Source organism: Ceratina calcarata, unplaced genomic scaffold, assembly GCF_001652005.2.
Source record: "Ceratina calcarata isolate Rehan_Ccalc_2016 unplaced genomic scaffold, ASM165200v1 scaffold114, whole genome shotgun sequence".
Lineage (NCBI taxonomy): Eukaryota > Metazoa > Arthropoda > Insecta > Hymenoptera > Apidae > Ceratina > Ceratina calcarata.
Window position 1 is genome coordinate 38,606 of NW_017132337.1, and position 20,481 is coordinate 59,086.

The window sequence follows — 20,481 nt, forward strand, 5'->3', positions numbered from 1 at the left end:
AAGGATGTATTATTGTTACATTTTGTAATAATTATGATAAGACTCTGAGGCAAATAAAAAATTTTCTTATCACGAAACAGTTTCTGTCTTTCAGTTTGTACCTATCGAACTTATTAATCGAATTAAAGAATTGGGGAACGATTAAACCCGGGAAAAGACGAGGTTAACAAATCCCGTTGAACGGTTTTTCGGACGGGTCACAGAAGTAACAAGCTCCGCGCTAAAAATACGTGAGACGTAGAAGGCTGACCTTTAACCTCGAAAGGCAGACGGCCTAAAGCGGGCCGCTATAGAACCCGTTCAAAGTGGAGTAGACAGTTCGGTGGCATACCTATATTTCGGGGTCGCGACCCAGTTTACCCGTCCCGATTTCATCCCTTTCGAAGGCCACCGGAATAATGCATGCACGCGATACCGATCCGAATAATTACATCTTGATGCGTGTGCCACATTCGCCTCCCGGTTTGCATAACAGACTTCGTGCTACACGAGCATCGACCCCTCCCGTGCGTGCTTAGTCTAGCTATCGTAATTCGGTCGACTGACCCCATTAGACTGCAACCTACGCACTACCGGCCATTCAAATTTCCAAACATCGACGCGGTCTAAGATTTCAGTAATCACGTAGAATACTTCATTCATTAAATCTTCTCAATAATTACATTGTGGACTGCATAAAAATTCGAAGAACGTCAAAAGTCTGACACCCTTCATTACTTTTGGATTTTGAAATAAACGTCATAGTCAAGTTATGAAACAAAATTTAACTATTAAATAGAAATAGATGTTTTGGTCCCATAAACTCGAAGCTCGCGTGGCACAAAAAGAAGGTGATTAAAACGATGTTTAAGAACAGAAACATCTGTCGCTGTGACGCCAGGTCGTGAACGGTGTTTAACGTCCGAGCGTCCGGCGTCGATCGTAAAAACGTCAGACGGAGGAAGGAAAAAAGGGAAGTCGTATCGATCGGTACGAGCCATCCTGGAGGAACACAAGGGCGTTTTCCATTTATGCCTTGAAGAGATCGTGGCCCTCGCGTGCCTTCTCGTTTACGGCTTTATGCGTTTACGATTATTGACGCGGGGGCCTCGATTGTCGGTAATTGGAAGCATCCGGTAGTAACAGGGTGTGTATTCGGCTTTACAAACGAGTCAACGGGTCTCGAGTAATCCTGGGAAACACGAATTTTTCGTCCTTCACCTCCTCACACTAGCCTCTTTGAACTTATTCATACAGATTACGGAATATCCGATCGTGTCCCTAGGTACACGTCTGTGCTGTGTAAATTGAGTAGACAAACAAAAGTCGTCTCGGATAGAAGGTAGTAATACTCGCACGGAGAAGTACATTCGCAAAGAATGTAGATACAGCCGAAAACCGACCTTCGAAAAGGAAAAGAGTTCAAACAACAAAAGGGATTTCACCGCGGCTATTCGTGTTCCTTACCATTTAGCGGTTGGTTCACGTAACGTCTTCAAACATCCCGTATATCGAACGAGCATTCTTCACGACATCGTATACTAATCGCTCTCAATGTCGTCCGTTCGTGTGGAAGGGAAATTTCGATTCCGCCTATCCTAGCTCGGCCACGAATTCACGAGGTCGCCGAGCGAGGAAGAAGGGACGGGGCGCACGCTTTGTCTCCCGGCCGACCCAGAAACCCGATTCTTTTTTCCTGCCCACCTTTTTGCCCCTCCGCGATCGTAGGCGAGCGCACGAACCGTTTCGCAGGGGCCTCGTTAGTGAAAGTTACCGCAAGTGGGGGAGAAAGTGAAAGCTGTTTCCGGGATAAGCGGTTGGGAATTATATCGAGGAGGCGGACTGATATTAATGACTGTCCTCTCCGGCCGCACGCCGGATTCATGATAACGCGGCCATTAGAATATCAACCGCGTTGCAATGCTCGTTACGATATCGTAAAATCACGTTACGTAACGATGCGTGCGGAAACGTACACTGGCACTCAGAAGTATGTCGACGTCTACCATTTTTAGTGGTATATAATGAGAATTATTATTGTTAAACAATGTTTATTTGTTGCGTATGACAATCTAATGTAATAATACTGATGGTAACCCTCGTTAAGGCGGTAGATTCCGATATCGGCGCGATAAGACAGGATCTCAATGTTACCTACAAAATTTGCCAAAAATATGAGTTTACGGGGCCATACTTTTCGTTCTTATATTTAATTTAGTTAGTACCCTTTTAGTACCGAACGACGATATATCGTCGTTCAAATTTTCAACAAATAATGAAACACAATTCGTAACGTTTTATTCTCCCTTTATTTCCGAATATGCTGCTTTTTATATTTTGTAAATATCACTTCTACTTTCGTTTTTACGAGCATTTTCGCAAACCTCTGCAAATTCGCCGATTCGGCCCGGTATTCTTCGCTTATTGTTAGGTACGTTCTTTTCGCCGGTACTAAAAGGGTTAATATTATTTAATGACAATATGCTGATGTTTAATAATATGAGCGTTATAATATAGACGAAAAATCGTAGTTACAATGTCTGTGTTCATAAGCGATTTTTTATACAAAACAGGTTGTTTTCATTGAAATAATGACCAGAGCGCGCCAGATTTAACTTTTCTCTTTATGTAAAGGTACCTAGCGACCGTAAAATATTCTCACATAAGGACGAAAAGTATGTTCCTGTAAACCCACATTTTCCACTATTTTTGCCTGGTTATCGATAAAACAAAGCAAAAAGATGTCAACATTTTACTCATAAAATTGGACTCAATCCCATCCCTACTTACGACATTTTATCATCATTCCAAATAAGTAATCGTCAAATATTACTTAATTTTAGATTATAATAAATCGCGTTAATAGTTCCAATAAAATTGTACTGGTTATTAAGCAATGAACCACAGATTTGTATGCGAGTACATTTCCAGAAGGCGGACTGGTATTAATAGCTACTAGTTTACGCGAGTTCCACGTCCTCCGTGATACTTGTCCACCCTCGAACATTGTATTTGCCTATCCTCTCTTGTCACGGGATACCCACACTTCATTTCAAAAACGATTTATCCGCGGCTGGGGGAAATAAATCTTGCCAATACGTACCCGATGAAGTTTGCGTTGCCTCATTGAAACGAATTTACGTAATAGAAGAAAGAGTTAGATACCGAGAAGGGTGGACGGGTATTAATGCGACTGCGGTTGCAGTGATGCAACATTTGCATATTGAATTATAAATGAAGGAAATGACGATCTCATAACTAGAGAAACATGATAATATGTAGAGTTATTTCTATCAATAATATTATAATAATGAAATGTGTTCGATACTATTTTTCTTCACCATCGAGAAACGAAACTCGTTTGAACTGGGGATAAAAACGGAGGTTTGCGAAATCGAACGAGCGGAACAGTCGCGTAACAGTAAAAAGGAAAAGGCATTCCGCTGTTTTCCTTTCCGTATCGATGTCCCCGGTTTTCGATTCGAAACGCGAGCGAGGAAACGTGAAAAAGGGAAAGGGACCTCGGGAAGTAGAACACGGCCAATGGCCTGATGACCTCCTGACACAGATTTCTCGATCGTCACAACGAAAGTGAAAACGGTTTACGATGGTCCCCATACTCGCACGGATTTATGGCCCCGAGTACCTGACAAACTATATTTCATCCAATTTACACCGTCGTTTATAAGTCTTAGGGCGCATCGTAAAACGTTTAACCGAGATGTTGCAAGAGTATGAATGAACAAATAAGAATTTGATACTTTTGTAGGATGTCACGGTTGCCAAATTTTTAATGAAACAATTTTCACTTCACTAAGTAAATTTTGTAATTCACATTATTTCCTTGTATAATTAACTAAAATTATCTAGAGAAAGCTTAAACATTCCAATCAATATATATATCAAAACACTTCTACAAGCTCATCACGAATTTTACTCGACACATGCTTGGATATTGGATTCATGAATCTATTTAAACGAAACTTACAATATTTTCATGGAAGGCTTTTCATGCTAAATTTTTATGAAACATTATTTTGTTGTGATGGCTTCATGCCATTGTTGCGTTGGCATGACTAATGTTTCAGAAATATCTAAAAAACCTTCGGTATTCTAATCAATGTGTTATCTATCAAAACACTTTTCCAGACTTTTTCATGACGAATTGTATTGGGCACGTGCTTGGTCATGAGCAGTGACTCATGAATCTACTTAAACGTAGCTAACGTGTTCATTCAGACGCGTACATACTATCGAAAAAATAACATATACTGTAGTTAAATGCTGCAACTGTACGTGTTACGTGTGGGTGTATAAATGTTCACTTATGAACAGACACGTATTGTTTCAATCTCCTTGGAGTACAATAGACGAAAGTAGTAATTGACGATAAGTGTTATTGCAGAAAACATGCATCGCTCGAAGCTAAATGCGACACTGACAGGAAACTTGTTAAACGTCAGAGAGAGGCAACTTGGGTATTTGACAAAAGAAAGAGTTGCAGCGATCATAAATATAGATATGTCAATGGAACAATGAAATTGGGAGAACGGGAATTTGGGCCCTGGGAATTCCGGTCCGCTTTTACCGTTTTACGAATGGCGTGAAATCGGAATGCAGAACGGTCCATCGATCCGTAGTTTTCGGTAAGAAACCGCAGAGGCCTGTCGGACCGTTCCGTGTGGTGGAAACTTGGTTTCGAAAAGTTGCCCTTGGTACCTTATGACTTTCGTAAACATCTCTAGAAAGTCTCGCTTTCTCGCAGATGAAGACGATCCTTGACGAATCATTGAGATTACCTTGACCGACCCTCGGCCAAGGATAAATAACTTCGATCCTTTTTTAGAAGGCATACGTTGAACAAACACTTGGAACCTCGTTGAAACAACTTTTTCAATGAAATTGCATTTGAATTCAAATTGGAATGAAAGCGCGCCTTTACCCACGTTCACTGTCAATAGAATTTAGTGTAGTGATTACTGTAGAAAAACGTTTTGATCCACTGATTAAAATAATAGATGCGACATTACAAAAGTTTTCTCAGCCAAATTAAAAAGTAACATTTTTTTATTCATACTCTTGTCATTCTATTCTATGTTTTACTATGTTCTAAGATTTACAGATATGTACTTAGATTGTCCAATTGATCATAGGAAATCGTAGAAACGTAACGAAGAATTTTAAAAATAATCAACATTTTTTTATTCATACTTAGTATGTGTCATTCTGTTCTACGTTTTATGACTGACAGACGAGTACTTGGATTGTCCAATGGTCATACGTAGGAAATCGTAGGAACGACGCTGGAGGAACAATTTTAGAATTGACGTTGGTCCTTGGTCAACAAAGAACTACGCGTTATTGAGCTCGGATTACCCTAACCCTGCTTATCGTACCGATATCCTTGGCTCCACTTTTAGCCTGAAATCGCGGGCATAGGTGCACTTTGGCCTCTCTTTTACACAGACGCACATATACACGTGCTTCGATGTTAAAGCCAGTATATCAACCACTTGAGTAAACGAGCACGTAACTTCGTTGTTCTAACAATAACCGTGGCGGCGGCGCGCACACGGAAATCGAACCACCTTTGATAGTTACATACGTAGACAAATGGAACAGCATGACACGCTTTTCCGCCTACTCGATTCTATGATTTTATTCGAAATGATCGAGATGTTGATAAATCAACCATTTGTCATTATCGTCGCGATTGATTTCCGCATTTCCGAGAATTAAAGCATTCTTCAGTTTCTCCATTTCAAAAAGATTGCCTCTAGTTTCGTCACCGAAATAAATTGAAGGATCGACGAATGGCACAAGCGGCTAGACTTCCGAACGAGTTTCCTAAAGTCACGTTTAATAATAGGCTCTGGTTTAGTGCATTCGGTCAGCCCGAATGACGAACGCTCATTCAGAAAACCGACAACTTCCGGTTTCAGCGTTTAAGTAGAGTACGTGTATACCGCGGTGCAACAGGACGGATACAAAATCGGCTCGCGGTAGCCAAGGTTATTAATAACGACTAAATAACAAGTCGACCTTCGACGAACATACATCTCGTCGTATATTTTAGCACCGGAATGGGAAACGCGAGACTAGCACTATGAAAAATTTAATTCTCAGAGTCAATCCTGACACAAAAAAGTGGTCATCTATCATTGAATATAAATTTGTTCATAAATTTCAGAACAAAATGCAAAATTGTATAAAATTGTGATACATATATGATTGACTCGATTCTGTAATTAGATAAAATTCAGAGTGCGTTTTTTTTTTATTCCAGTAGACAAAAACTGTTGAAACACATGAAATTAACTACTAGATTAAGCGTGGAGACATTTTTTAAAATTGCTGACAAGCTTCAAGCATGTAAGAATAAAATTTATTGAAGTTGTTCATGATTTACGATTCATTATCTGATTATGACTCTGGTTTCCTATATTCAATGTTTTATAATTCTCCCGTTAGCTTAGGAGAACCGTAAGACTTATGAACAGGCACATAGCCGCGCATGTGTTTGTAAATACTTTATCGTGGTCATTGTTGCAAAGTGACGGCAATATAAGCGACACGAGCCTGAAGTCATCGAGCGTTTTACGAGGCATTGTTGGACAGAAAGATCGTGCCGGTTATAAAGCATTAGAGGTCGTCAGAGCAGTCTTAAACAGCTGTAGGGTCACGGTTTTTATTTGCAAGTAAATTCGAAGGTCGTGCCACGAATTCATGCTTTTTACGACAACGAGCTTGTAAATCTTTCATCCGTTTTCCAAGGAGGCCAAAGAAATAATCATTGAACAAAAATATGACTAGTCCAAATAATGTTACACGGTCAGGCAATTGTATTCTCTATTGAATTGTCTAGACTAAGAATGCTTATAATAACTGTCCGTATTTTGTCACTGCCTCTTAATTTCAGGATCAACCTTCCGTGTGGCTTCGGTAGAAAGAGATGAAAAAATTGAGGAATGAATTGAATGCGGCAAAGCAGGCGGTTCAAGGTTCCCCCTTGTCACGTTCTAAAGAAGAAATATATATATATATACATATATATTTTTACCACAGGACTGGTTTCTTTTCAAGAAAGAATACGGAGCAACGGAGGTCGCAAATCATGACGAGTTACCCTCCGACCCCTGAGAATCCATTACGACATTTCAGGGCCGAAAGTTTGCGATCAAGGCGTAACGGTCCGCAAGACGTCGTAAATTTCCAACAGTCAAAAGACCGGGACGCAATGTTTTCCCAGTTTCAGGTGTAGTCGATTACGAGAGGAAACTCGGTGTCGTAAACGTTTGTCGGTTCCTCAGTACTTTACGACCGTTTTGAGAAATTGTACGATTGTCAATACACTTAGCGGGTAAACGCTCTTTTTTTTTAATTATCTCGGAAGAATAGCTTATTAACGATCTCTACTAAACCTTCAATAACCTTTACTGAATTCTTCATGGAACTGTTTAAACTACGCAAACGTTAAATTAGTATAAACTGTCTATGTCCTTCGGATATGTACAAATTAAGTAATGACTTATTAACGACAATATAATTGCAAATGTGAAAATTAAATTCTATTTTTGTAACAGCCTTGAAATTGCAAAGCAACTAATTTGAAAAATATCAACTTGAAACTAATTCGCAGTGAAAATTTGAAATGACAGACAGCAGTTTAACAAAATTTACACAGTCTGTCAGTTAATACTGTCTATCGTGCGGCTTTTGAAGGTCGCGGCATTCGCGATTGCCATTCAACAACGGATCTCGCGTCTCGTCTCTTGCTTCCCTCTTCTTAGATCGCGTGTCGCCATCCCGTTTCGCGTTTTCCCCTTCTTCCGATTCGCGGAGCTCGCTCGGAACAACAATCGAATGCGGAAAAATTCTTGACAAGGCCGCGGATGTCAAGGCTCGCACTTGACTCGACCGTTACAATGGGCCATTGCTGGTTGCCAATCGTTAACGATTTCTCTGTCCAATCGATACGAGATCGTTCTTAATGAACGACTGAACGTGTTGCGGTTTTACTATCAACTTGCCCTACCAACGATAACCCTTTCTTTATCTCTCGATAAACTGCGGTCTTCATAGGTTTATAGAAAAATTTCTAAAAGGTCAGGAATGTTTGATTTGTGCATAAAAATCCGCAATATGCATAAAATTATTGGTTGCCAAATAACAATAACGGTTTAGCTTTAAAAAAGCTTTCTTCAAAGCTGATAATCAGTTGAAGTATTCTGAATCCTAACTGAAAAATGTGATGAATCTATGTCGCGATGCTGTGATGCTGAAATATGATATCATATTCTAGTGAAATGCGGATTACTGAAAGTTACTCGATTATCTTCAATGCTCATTCATCCCAACAAGGAATATATTACCGTTTAGTAGATTTTCAATAGGTATTTCATTTGTATGTTTAATTTATCAAAATCCTTCTTTTTATTTTACTCGAATTAATTACGAGTTGTTAATCCGAGAATTGTTCTTAATTAAATAATAAATTCCCGCTAGCCTTTTTAATAATCGTTCGTTGCCTCATTATAAATTGAGGACCGATTCATTATTAACAAAATAATATTAACAAGTATTAATTATTAATTTTATATATACATATTTTATATAATATTAAATATTAACGCACCCGTCGTCACAGTCTGCTGCGTGATAACAGCAGGCATACAGAATCAGTGGTCACTTACTTGGTTTTCCGATGGAAGGTTCTTCCTTCCCCGTTGTCGTGATTTTCCATCGTGAATCCCGGCTGGTGCCCTTGATGTGTCCCGATACGTCGTACGCCAGGCTGCATTGACGTGCATTAATGTGCACACAGGTCACGAGGACGTGACGTTCAGATCGAGTACGAACGCGTGGCTGTGTGCACGAGTCAACAAAAATTGCTCGTAGCAGTTCCCAAATCGAACTCGATGAATCACCTGCAATCATATTTCATTTCTTCTATTATTGAACGACCTACCAGCCGAATGACTGTTTTCAAATTCTCCTATAAGAAATAAAAGGAGAACATTTGTTCTGTCATATTCGTTGAAATTTTGTAAAACGTAAGAATGAATTTCTAGAACACGTTAATTAATAGCTGCCTCTGGCGGGTAACAAAGAATTGAGAAAGCAAAGCAATTTGGACAATTGCAAGCGACTTTCGCCGTACAATCGTCCCACATCCTCGCAGTTAGAGAAGAAAGTTTCGCAATCTCGAAAATTATCCGAGCACACCATTCAGGGTTTACCCTGAAGCAATTAAATTTGACGAAAAAGAGACTTAACGAGCTGGACTACAAAATTCATTCTAAACCATTAGAGCCGTGCGTGTGGTTAACAAAAATTCTGCGAAGAGGAGTATCAAAGGGGACAGTACACGTGCTAATGCTCCACGTGTACAGACGAGTATAGCCATGAGCAACCCTTGGATTTCGGGTCGATAGCCGTGACGTCAGTGGATCACACGAGCGAGGGGAACGTGGCACGTTGATAGAGTGATAAGAGAGAAGAGACAAATAAAATGGTTATTTATAGGGGATTAGAGAGAGGAAGGAAGAAGGTGGTTGAACAGAGAACGGCTCGTAGACGGAAAGGAAGAGGGAAGAAAGAGGTGGAGCTGGATGAAGTTCAAGGATAGCACGCTTGACTGCGCGGCCCACGCGGAAAATAGGAAAAGAGGGCGAACGTATTTTCCAACACCGGGGGAAAAACGTGGACGTCAGTCGTCTCGTGGGCGAGTGCAGAGATTTCCGTTAAGGAAATCTGCGGACAAACTTCGCCTCCCCCTCCGAGACCCGTCGGGATTTCCTGATCAGACTTTAACTACTTTAATCGAAACTTGTTCAGAACTTCGTGGCCCGATTGAAAACGAACAGCTCCGTTAGGAAACCGTACAGCCGCTCTTTCATAATTAACGGCTGTTAATTAAAAACATTCTCAGCGACGTAATCAAATTATGATGACAAGGAAATGTTCGCTATTCTACCTGGCACTAAACACCAGAGATAGTAAACAGCTGGAACTTGGATTCATAACCGGAGTACATAACGTGATACCATTAATTGCTATTACGTATGGGCGATGGCATCATAATGGCAGACCGGTTACGAGCTGGACAGGAAAATTCGAGGAACAAGTTTTTCTCGTTTCGTCTGCCTCCTTCGCGTGCTCGACGAATGTTTCGTAATGAGACGTCCTGGTAACATTACTACGAGGCGATAATCCTCGTGACTAAGCGCAATGATGAGCACACAGCTAGTATCCTCCTACGCAAATGCGCGGAAATCAGACGCATAAACTGATAATATTCTTCATTACGAAGTACGAATACTGCAAACAGCATTGCATCAGCTCTTAATAAAAAAAATTACACTTCGAAATTAATGTATCGATTACTCATTTTTATGCTTGATATTATGCTTCATAATGGGGCAAAGTTCTTGATCGATGCATAATAGATTAGAAAACGGAGGAATTGTTTTATATATTTTGTTGATATTTTGTATGGCTCGTTTATTTGATTATATCTAAGCATAAACTGTCTGCCAACTACGTGCAACAGCGTATGGATATTCAACCTTCGTAGTGCATTGTTAGCACGATGCGATCTCAATCCGTCGTGAATCTAATCTGTTAATAAATTCATATTCATCGGTCGTGTGCTAATCAGAAATAAAAACGGACGTATATCACAATAGATGGTTTTGTTAGTTAGCGAGGTAAATGGCTGAAATTGTATCCACGATGCACGAGGACTCGATGTTCAAGGCAATCGACATCAAACTGTGTCTACATCTACTACGTATTATTGTTCTTCCGCAAATGTGATGCAATTGCATGAATCGCAATTAACCTGGAGGAGACCGACGATTACAACTGTGGAAATTAAATGGCGACACGTTAATTAAGTAAATCAGTACACGAGAACATCAGATTTCCAAGCAAAAACGGTCTGAGTATGTATATAAAATAGATAGAAAATCGAATATGAAGCGTGTAGAATTAAAACGAGGCATTCTTACTCAGCCTTGAATCTCTAATACAAATAATCAGAATCGTCGGTTACGAAACTAATTCACTTTTCTGCGTACAATTAAAAGTTTTCTATCAATTAGCTGAAACCGAGCCCGGAACTTCCACCGCCGCGGTATAACACGAAACCATTTAAAGCGTTACCGGATAGATAGGAAGCCACAGATCGGCTCAGGAGTTTAATTCACCGAGGGGGATTGGGCTTGGGTTGTATCCTTGCTCCATTGGCCTAGCAAACTCTAACTGATTCTCGAGTTTGTTGTCTCGGCTCTCCACTGTCCTCAGAGCGTAATCGTATTTGGGTTAGCATGCCCGGACGTGGCCCGGACGTGGCAACCTTGAACTTGCCGCCCCCGGATGGCCTCAACATCGAACTCCCAACCCTCCTGCGAGCAAGTGGGAAGGATACCGGTAATACGTTCTAGGAAGAGAAGAAACTAACCGGAAATCTAAGGATACGACGGAGAATCTTTTACCATCTCGGCGCTCGTCAAGATTGAATCTCAAAGAGTGGGTTGCATAATTGGACGAACGTCTGCTTAATTTATTCTGAAACCTAATCTGTTCCACGTGAAAATCCACGATAATCGGAAACAAAATTGCCAGTCCAACGAACCGTGCAGCGAGCTAAATAAATAGAATAATTCTAACACCTGTTGAAAGCGTCAAGTCATAATAGACACTCAGACATTCAGTCATTGTTATAGAAATGAAATCAATTTCCTGTCTGGGACAATAGACGAAAGAAAGGCTGCCTTGAAACAAGCCTACGCTCGAACGTTAAACAGCGTGACCCGGCCTCGACTCAATTTCCAACAAGTGCAACTCGTCGGATCTCATTAATAACGTTAATAAGTACTAATCGAGTTGTAACCTAGTGATTCGGTGCAAAGAACTTCTCGGGCAACTACACGATTAAAGCAATCTGATCAAATATCTATTTGCAGAGTAGTTATGTCACATTTAGAAGGTTCCCATAATCCACATAGCTAACTAAAAATCTTATATAGTTAAGACTGTATCCTTAGAGAGCGAACGCTCTTTTAAATGTTAAGTTCAAGGTGATATTATTTCAAACCTACGGTCATCCGTATGGGCGTCGTGTTTTCATAACATGCTAGCTAGATGCGCCTGGATATCAACCTTTTCCAAGCCTTGGGGCGAACAAAGACAATCATGAACGACCTCGAGCGAGTGCCGGCTCCTAGCCACATATAACGGGGTTGCCCGTGACCGGGGAGGACCTTGGCCATGGATGTACGCCGAGCATCGTGACGCAGGCGCCGCGACGCTCACGTTTTACGATCCTATCTCCCGACGATTTCAAACAGAAATAAAGAATCATCCTCGCTACCTGAGAATCATCCCCCTACGCCGGCAATCAGTTACGTCACGTCTTTAGAAACGAATTTGATGAATGACACCCTAGCGGATGAAATATGTTTCGCTATTCTATAACAAAAGCGAGGGAATGTACCCGCTGAAAGATTTTCACGAGTCCTTTGTGTAGATACACGAACAAATATGCTAGAAAATATGCTCTATACCGAGGGAATAAGTAGGTTACATCAGAAAAGAGATCACAGCGTTCTCAAAACTAATATCACCCAAAGGTGGAAGTAGACTCCACTTCACGAGAAAACTCGTAAAAGCTCGGTACTTCTACGCCTTATCCTACAAATGGAAGTATCACGAACATTTACAATAATACATAGTAGCATAGAAAATTCTGCCTTCAATTTCCTTTATACATAATTCTAGAAATTATCTAACTATGAAAAATCGCGATATAGCAATGAGTCTGTGTTTATCTGTTTCAAACGTTTTAATGAATTGATCAATGACCAATTGTAATTATCTTTATTATCGCTTAAAACTGTCGTGTCATATCATTGGGAATAGGAGCGTAAGCAAGAAAAAGTTTTGGTAGGGCAGGCGTTAATAGTACAGTTTACCCTGAAACAATCGTCGGCGACCTTGCATCAGTCTCGACAACTTAAGACCTAGCGATGGGATTAATATTCTCTTGGTATAGTAACAACTTCCACTGGAACAATAAAATTTGGATCTTTCGAACGTCCCATTTCCTTATCTTTTTATTCATATTTTACAATACCTTTCCTTCGGTCATTATTAGAAGTCGTGTATCGACTCCTGTTAATAGACGCCATACTAACTTTCATGTTGTAATCAAGTTACCCGATAATATCTTTATATAGAGGTTAATTTCAAAGTATGTATGCAATATACAATTAAGAACAAATGGAATGTATTATAGTTCAAGCATCGTCTTTCGAAGAAAAGAAAGACGTATTAAGAGTAAATCTGTATCGATCATTTACTCACACAGTCGAGAAACTGCGTCTTGGTTCGTGCCCATCGCTACTTATAACGGTTTGCCCGTGACCAGAGAAGACCTTGACAATGACTTGCGCTCGACCGCCCGCCCGACATGCTGCGACGCACAACTAACCGGCTGAGAAACGCGCATGAGCTCGCTGCGCGCGCATCTCGCTCGATGCATCCGGAGGTCGCATATCCCGTGCACACACCAGCGGCAACCTCGACCTTATACCTCGGCCCGCTGGCCAACGAGGTCCATCCACTCCTGAACGGTTGAAGGCCACCAACATCATCGGTGGCCAGAAAACCGGGACGAGAGAGGAGTGAGAGAGAAACGATAACCGATGGCTACGAGCAAGACAGGAGAATTTAGCAAAATCCAACCGCTCGATCTCCCTCAAGGACGCGTTAACGATTCTCAATTACCGCGCGTCAGCCCTTGTCTCGCCGCGTCCACCCCGGCCGCTCTACCCTGCAGCATCTTATCGTTTTTCCTATATCTCGATTTCACTTCACGCGCCCGTCCCCTTTACTTCGTTCTAATTACACGCAACGAGAGGTGCACATTGGAATCGAACGTTCCATTGAAATACCACCTGACCGTACGCTCACGTGTTGCACGAATTGAATATATTATTAATATAACTGATGATTTGTTATCAACAAAAGTATTTGCCGCGATAGACCGTTGGTCGTTCGATCCCTGACTTCTGATTTCGTGATTCAAGGTTTCGAACGGAAATAACAATAAAGGTTGCGAGAGGAGACGTGCAATTTGAAGGCTCAATACGTGGACATAATCGTAGCAATGGGAAATTTGAAGCTTTCCTTGATTGAACAATTCAATGAACTTACTTTATTAAGCAAAGTAAGATCACGAAGAATTTTAATCGTTCTTATTCTTGCTTAACAAGCCTATAATCTTCTAAAGTCTTACTAACCAAGTAATTGAGAGTATTCGATAGAATGAAAACGAGGAATAAATTAATGAATGATACTGCTATGTAAAATAATATCAATTACCAGATGATGTCGTACCGATTAAATTGGTGTCATAAAAAGATTACAAAATTCTAAGGCTTATCCGTTCCTATCTAGAGTTACACACAGTGGAAATAATATGCTTGTTTCGCGAACGATTCTCGTACAGATTAGAGACGGTGAAAAGTCGAGGTCGCCCTTGACGTAAGCGCCAACCGCGGAAAGATATGTACACAGAAGCATCGACAACTTTTCATAAAGGATCCTAAGCTGGGGAACTCGACCGAGTAAAGTGTCAATTGTTCATTTCAAAAAAAGAACGCTATAATTTAAAGGGAGACTGTGTTATCAATTTGAAAATTCCTGTCCTTAAAAATACGGCTTGAAAAAAGGTTTCAGCAACTACGTTTCTCGTTTGCTGTACTGTTGATTTCTCAATTGTGGGTATTCCTGGCGCAATTCCTCGTCATAATTTTAACCCGAGTTATAAAGGCATCGCGGGTCGGTTCAAGGTTCCGGGATTTACCAAGTTCACCTTTAAATCTGATATTTGCAGACGGCGTACTGAACGAGTCAATAACCCGAGCATATATTTAGAGCTTTCTTTCATAACATGAATTCCCTTCTGCTCTTTTAATACCATTCACACCTCAGGCGTTAAATTAGAACTAGTATAATAGGCGAGCAGTATTACGCAAAGTGAGGCAACAGCACCGAGCCGAAGTGCAAAACGCTCTTTACGAGATTTGTTCGCATGACTCGAAATATTTTAGATTCACGAACGTTCTCTATGCCAACAAGAGCTGTACTAATAGTGGAAGAAAGTAGGTATATACGTAATTCTAAAAATCGAAAGTATTTTGTTGGCGCCAGTGCACCGTAAACATTTACGAGCATCGTTACAGCGCCTACAAGTGTTTGGCATCGAATGCAAACTTGGCTCGCGGTAAGCAAATTGGAACAAGTGGATACTACCACGCCCGTGATCTATCAACGTGCCCTTTAAATTTAAACCGTCTTTCTAAAATTGTCACCGCGGAACCGATGAAAACAAGCAGAAACGAACAGATAACGTTTAAATGATGTTCATATACACATTAGAACGAGCGTATAACAAGTATTGCAATATACACACAATGTATAAATGATCGTTTTACAAACCTCTTATCGGTTCTGCGTCGGTTGCTCTGTAGGGAAACTGAATTTCATCGTATTATGAAATCTACGTTGTCAGTAAAGCTCGGCCTTGACATCGACCGCTCCAACGGGTCGCCTCTGCGTTACATCATGGCAAGTATTTCCTGCCAATTAAGGAGAACGCTTAGGTAACTATCGGACGATGATTAAAATTGACGATAACTGAAAACAAGAAGGATGCGCGATATAAAAATGCAGGAATCCAATGAATCGTATCGTACATATGTATACGTATACGTACATTTTCTAAGGAGCAGTGTCAATGATAAAGCAGGAAAGGGATGATACGATTTTTGGCGTCGGGCCAGAAAAAAGTTTCATCGACGCCACTTTCAATGGAACGATGTTGACGTAAAACGATCTTTTCTAAATGCCACTGGCCTTGTCCTTGACATCGACCGCAGCGTCCCGCCGATACGCAGGCCGCGATTGCATCAGAATGTTCGATGCACGGAATACACCGAGGAAGGATGCCGTTACCGAAGAGGTGTGAGAGGGGTGGAGAGACACTCAAAGCCGGTCGTGGTGGGAGGTTTCACGTAGTTGGACAGGTGGGTGGTAGAATTTTGCCTACATGTATCGTCGGATTTCAAGCTATACCAGACTACATGTGCTGCATCAATTTCTACAACCAGTTCACAGTGTGTTACAATATCCCAAATAACAAATACAATTAAATTTGTAGCGTATGTACAAAACTTGTTTAATTTCGATCTTCGTAGAATTTGTACATACGTTTATGTACAAAATATTTTATTTACAAAATATCCATCATGCATTCTCGTCTCATATCTTTACTGCATAATAGCAATGTTCTTAAATTCTGGGGCAATCGAAGGGTAAATGATCGATGAAGTTTCATACTTTATTTCATTCTAATTACTTTTTTAATTTCTTGCCCTTATGCGCTTTAGGCTTTCCTCGTGGCGGCTTACCGCCTCGACCTTTCTTTCCACGCCCTTTAGTTTTTTCTTTCGCTTTTGCTGCGCGCAAATCCTTTTTCATTCTCGGATCAACTAATTTGTAACGTCCTTTAACGCCAGGTGGTCTCGCCGCTTTCTTCTGAGCCATGTGTTTCTTCATTACGACATACGTGACATCCTTTTTCGGTTCTTTATGAGCCTTCTTGTACAAGCTACACAGAAACCATGATCAATCATGTATATAAAATATCTTTTAAACTAACAATAGCGAAAAATTAAGATGTATAGATCACGTGATACACCCTATGTATTATGAACAATAAATAAAATATTTTACTCACGCTTGTACTTGTTTCGTCTTCTCCCTGTCGCTGATTTCCGTATTATCCATTATAGCCTCAACCTTCTTCTTCGCTTTCTCCAGTTTCCGTAAAGCTCTTCGCTTCTTCCTTGCTTTTGCCTCTACTACTTTTTTAATCGGTCTAACATCCAAATCTTCGACACGTTTCTTGTATTCGTCGACGAGCTCCTTAGGCACGGGCGCATCTTTCTTCATATGTTTATCTTCATCCTTTACAAACCAGTCTGGCAATTTGTCATCGTTGAACGCATATCTATTCCAAGCCGAATCTACCAAGTCCCTCCGAGTTTTCTTGCTTTGAACTAACAGCGATCCCAATGCCAGTTCTTCCTCCGTTAAACGTTTCCTCTTCTTTGACTTTGTATGCGATACTGAATTATCTTTACTGTTAGCATTCTTCTCGGATTTCTTGTTCGGAGCCATCATCTTCTCAACATCGTAATCGGAATCTGTGTCATCACCGCTCGAGGACAATTCGTCATCTTCTTCCTCTTCTTGTATATTTTTCTTGACTTTATTCTCTTTATCATCATCTCCCTCGCCTATTATACGACCACCTTTTTTCTTGTATTCTTCCACCATCTTGTCCAGCTCAAGATCTTCATCCTTTTCATCCTCCAAGTTCTTGAATACGTCCTTCTCGAACCACAATTCTGCTTTGTGAATCCTTTTAGTTTTCTTGTCCCTCTGATCTAAATCAGTTAACAACGGATTCTCTGGATCATCGTCAAGGTACTTGTTCCTCTTCTGTGGCCTCTCCTCATCGTCAGATTCATTTAGACCTAAACCTGACTTATCACTATCATCATCGGAAACATCAGTTGAATCTTCCGGCTCGCTATCATCTGTTTTATAATATAAACCTGAACTATCTAAATGCCCTTCATCCTTCTTATAAGAAACCTTCTTCGGCTTTGGTTTCTCCGTGTCCGAATCTGCATCACTTTCAGCTACTAGATCAGGGCTCTGATCTGTTATCTTCTCTAACTGTTGATGCGATTGTATTTGTTTTAAACTGAACATATCATCCCCTTCGAGTACAGGACCTTCGTTTCCCTTGTGAATCATTTTTAGATTCAGCCGTTCGTTCAGTTTCTGCCTCTCCTTGTTTACCTTTTTCTTTTTTCGTTTGAGATCTCTAGCTTCCTCTTCTCTAATCTCTTCAATTTGTTTTCTAATTTGTTCGTCCTCCAAGTCTTCTAGATCCTCTTGACTCATGGGTGCTGGTTCTGTCGTATCTTCTGGCACATCCTCCTCTACCTCAGGCTTCTTCAGAGATTCCTTAACTGCCTTCCACCAATTCATTAAATTTCGTAAATCCTTTTTACCCAGCACTTTAATATCCTTGCAACACTCCTTGATTTCATTAGTCGTTTTCTCATGATTCGCTATCGTTTCATCGTCGAAAACAATTTCAGAAGCATTCTGCAACGCTTCGACAGCATTGTCATGAGCTATGAAATCTTTAACAGATAACGAATGATACAAAGTGTAATCGTTCTCTGGGTAACCTTCCACTTTAGCTTTCTTTTTAGTAGGATTATAGACGTTCAATTTATTCGCAGATTCTATTTCTAATTCAGAGAAAACGTATTTTGGATCTAAGAATTTCGGATCCAATTTGTCCGGAGCGATGTAATACTGGCAGACGACGAAAATTTCAGCAGATTCAGTACGCGATGCTTGAGGTTTAGTTGCATGTACCTTGAATAAAACATATAAATTTAAATACTAACGAAATAAATTGTGATCCGTATCTTATAACAAGACTGCGGATTTTGTCCAATTATAAGAAAATTTAATGTGCAGGAATGATAAACGTATTCTATAAAACAATTCAGAATATCAAAAGCACAACACTGAATAAGTAATTCAATTTTTAAATGGTCAAGGAAATGTTCAGTAGTATCAGCAGTGAATATAAAGAATGTTTGACATGTTCAGAAAGATTACAAAATATTAGAAGTGCCTGTTACACTGCTTGTATGATAAAAGAAATGACTATTAAGAATACAATTTTTAAACTAAAACTATAAACACTTGAATTTCATTTTGAATAAAAATTAAGTCAATTTATAATGAATAAAATATTACCTTTCGAAACAATTGTTTTAGTACCCAAACCAGTGGGTTGTAATCTTTCGAGCGGAAAACTTTTGTGATAAACCAACCACCCGGTCGTAAAAAATATGTTGCCATCTTGAGTGCAGCTAAAGTTAAGACGACTTGTTGATATGCATCATGTACCCAACTTTTACCAACGTTCGGTGCCCCATCGTTAAGTACAACATCAGCTTTCCATGTTTTCAATTCACGAGCTATGGATACACGACATTTATCTGTCGTGATATCTTCCACCAGGCTGATACACCCTGGTATAGTTTTTATAGGGAACAAGTCGACTCCTATTACTATAGAAGATACTGGCATATTCTGCCGGGCGACTTGCATCCATCCTCCAGGAGCTGCACACAAATCTACGCATACTCGGGATTTTTGCAAGAATTCGAATTTTCGATTCAGTTGAATCAACTTGAAAGCAGCACGTGATCTATAACCTATAAAACATAACCTATTATAGACCCTGGCGATAACAAAATATACTTAATAAAAACGAATAGTATTCTACAAGTATTTTATATTAAAACATTTAATCTTTAATATAGTAACATTGTTAAACAGTAATTACCAGTTTCCTTTGCTAGTTGATAAAACTTATCCTTCCTCTGCTTTCCAATCTTCCCTTTTTTACCCATTTTGAATTAAATTTTAATTCACTACACTAATTTTAATTATTATCACAGAACTTTAATGTACGAAACTCTTGCGTTCTGTTTGACACGAGGTTCTAAAATTGATATGTTCTACGTTCCGTTCATTAACATATTGTCCGAACCCCACGCAATACTTCTTACAGTATTCAATGAATTAAAATATAATCCTCGTAAAGAGAACCTGACGCGAGGCAACAATTTTTTATTTATTTTAACCACTCTTACTACTTTCAGTCGAATTACAACAGGCATGGACACGAGCAGGACACAAGCAAATATGCACTATACCACACTATACATATGCACAACGTGAACGCGCGCGGACTTGACGCGAAACTTCACGTGGGGTGGGGATGCTTCTTTACTGTGCTTACTACGTGACGTATTTTGACAATATATTATGTTATTATTATGAATTATATGAATATTTATCAATATATTATGAATATTTTAAACTACATCACGTAGCAAGCCGGTAGGTGCATCAGGCGCATGTCCACTGGTAACAGTGGCAACGTAAGCGGGAAAAAAATACAGTATAGTGGGGGTCAGCACGCGAAAAGAGACAAAAATCGCATCTGGTAACGCTGCATGCCTTAATTACAATTTTCAATTTTCTTGTCGATTTTGTATATAGACTGTCATAATAATTTTTGTACCTCACAATTTTTAAACATGTTCTACACGCGCGAGGGAATAAAATTCTCCGCGCTGCGTGTTGAAACACGCGAACTTCCATTTGTTTAAATAAGCTTACATTTATTTCTACATACCGTTCATCCGTAAAATTCTAACGTATAGAACAAATATAAAACTGGAGTATCCATATGGAGCTTGTCAGGGTAGAAAATTAAAACATAAGATCAGAATGATATAACGTAAACGATAAATTTTTGCGACG

The 20,481-nt window shown here is 39.9% G+C and overlaps 2 protein-coding genes across 3 annotated transcripts in view; both read right to left on the reverse strand.

Moving 5' to 3' along the window:
- Positions 1–15,475, reverse strand: part of LOC113464063 (uncharacterized) — a 49,510-nt gene extending 34,035 nt beyond the window's left edge. The window contains exons 1-2 of one of the 2 annotated variants that reach the window (XM_026811801.1): positions 13,348–15,474; positions 8,673–8,906 (exon numbers count right to left, since the gene is read on the reverse strand). In XM_026811801.1, coding sequence (XP_026667602.1) covers positions 8,673–8,906; positions 13,348–13,381 — 268 coding nt within the window. In that variant the 5' untranslated portion in view covers positions 13,382–15,474. Of the gene's footprint in view, positions 1–8,672; positions 8,907–13,347 lie in introns of both variants that reach the window. The other variant, XM_026811794.1, reaches the window with a different exon arrangement.
- A 720-nt stretch (positions 15,476–16,195) lies between these two features.
- Positions 16,196–20,219, reverse strand: LOC108622954 (pre-rRNA processing protein FTSJ3). The gene is made up of 4 exons (XM_018021165.2): positions 19,496–20,219; positions 18,901–19,364; positions 16,787–18,510; positions 16,196–16,657 (listed from the first exon to the last, which is right to left on the reverse strand). The coding sequence occupies exons 1-4, from the start codon at positions 19,560–19,562 to the stop codon at positions 16,402–16,404; spliced, it is 2,511 nt and encodes an 836-aa protein (XP_017876654.1). The 5' UTR covers positions 19,563–20,219; the 3' UTR covers positions 16,196–16,401.
- Between the last annotated feature and the right edge of the window lie 262 nt (positions 20,220–20,481).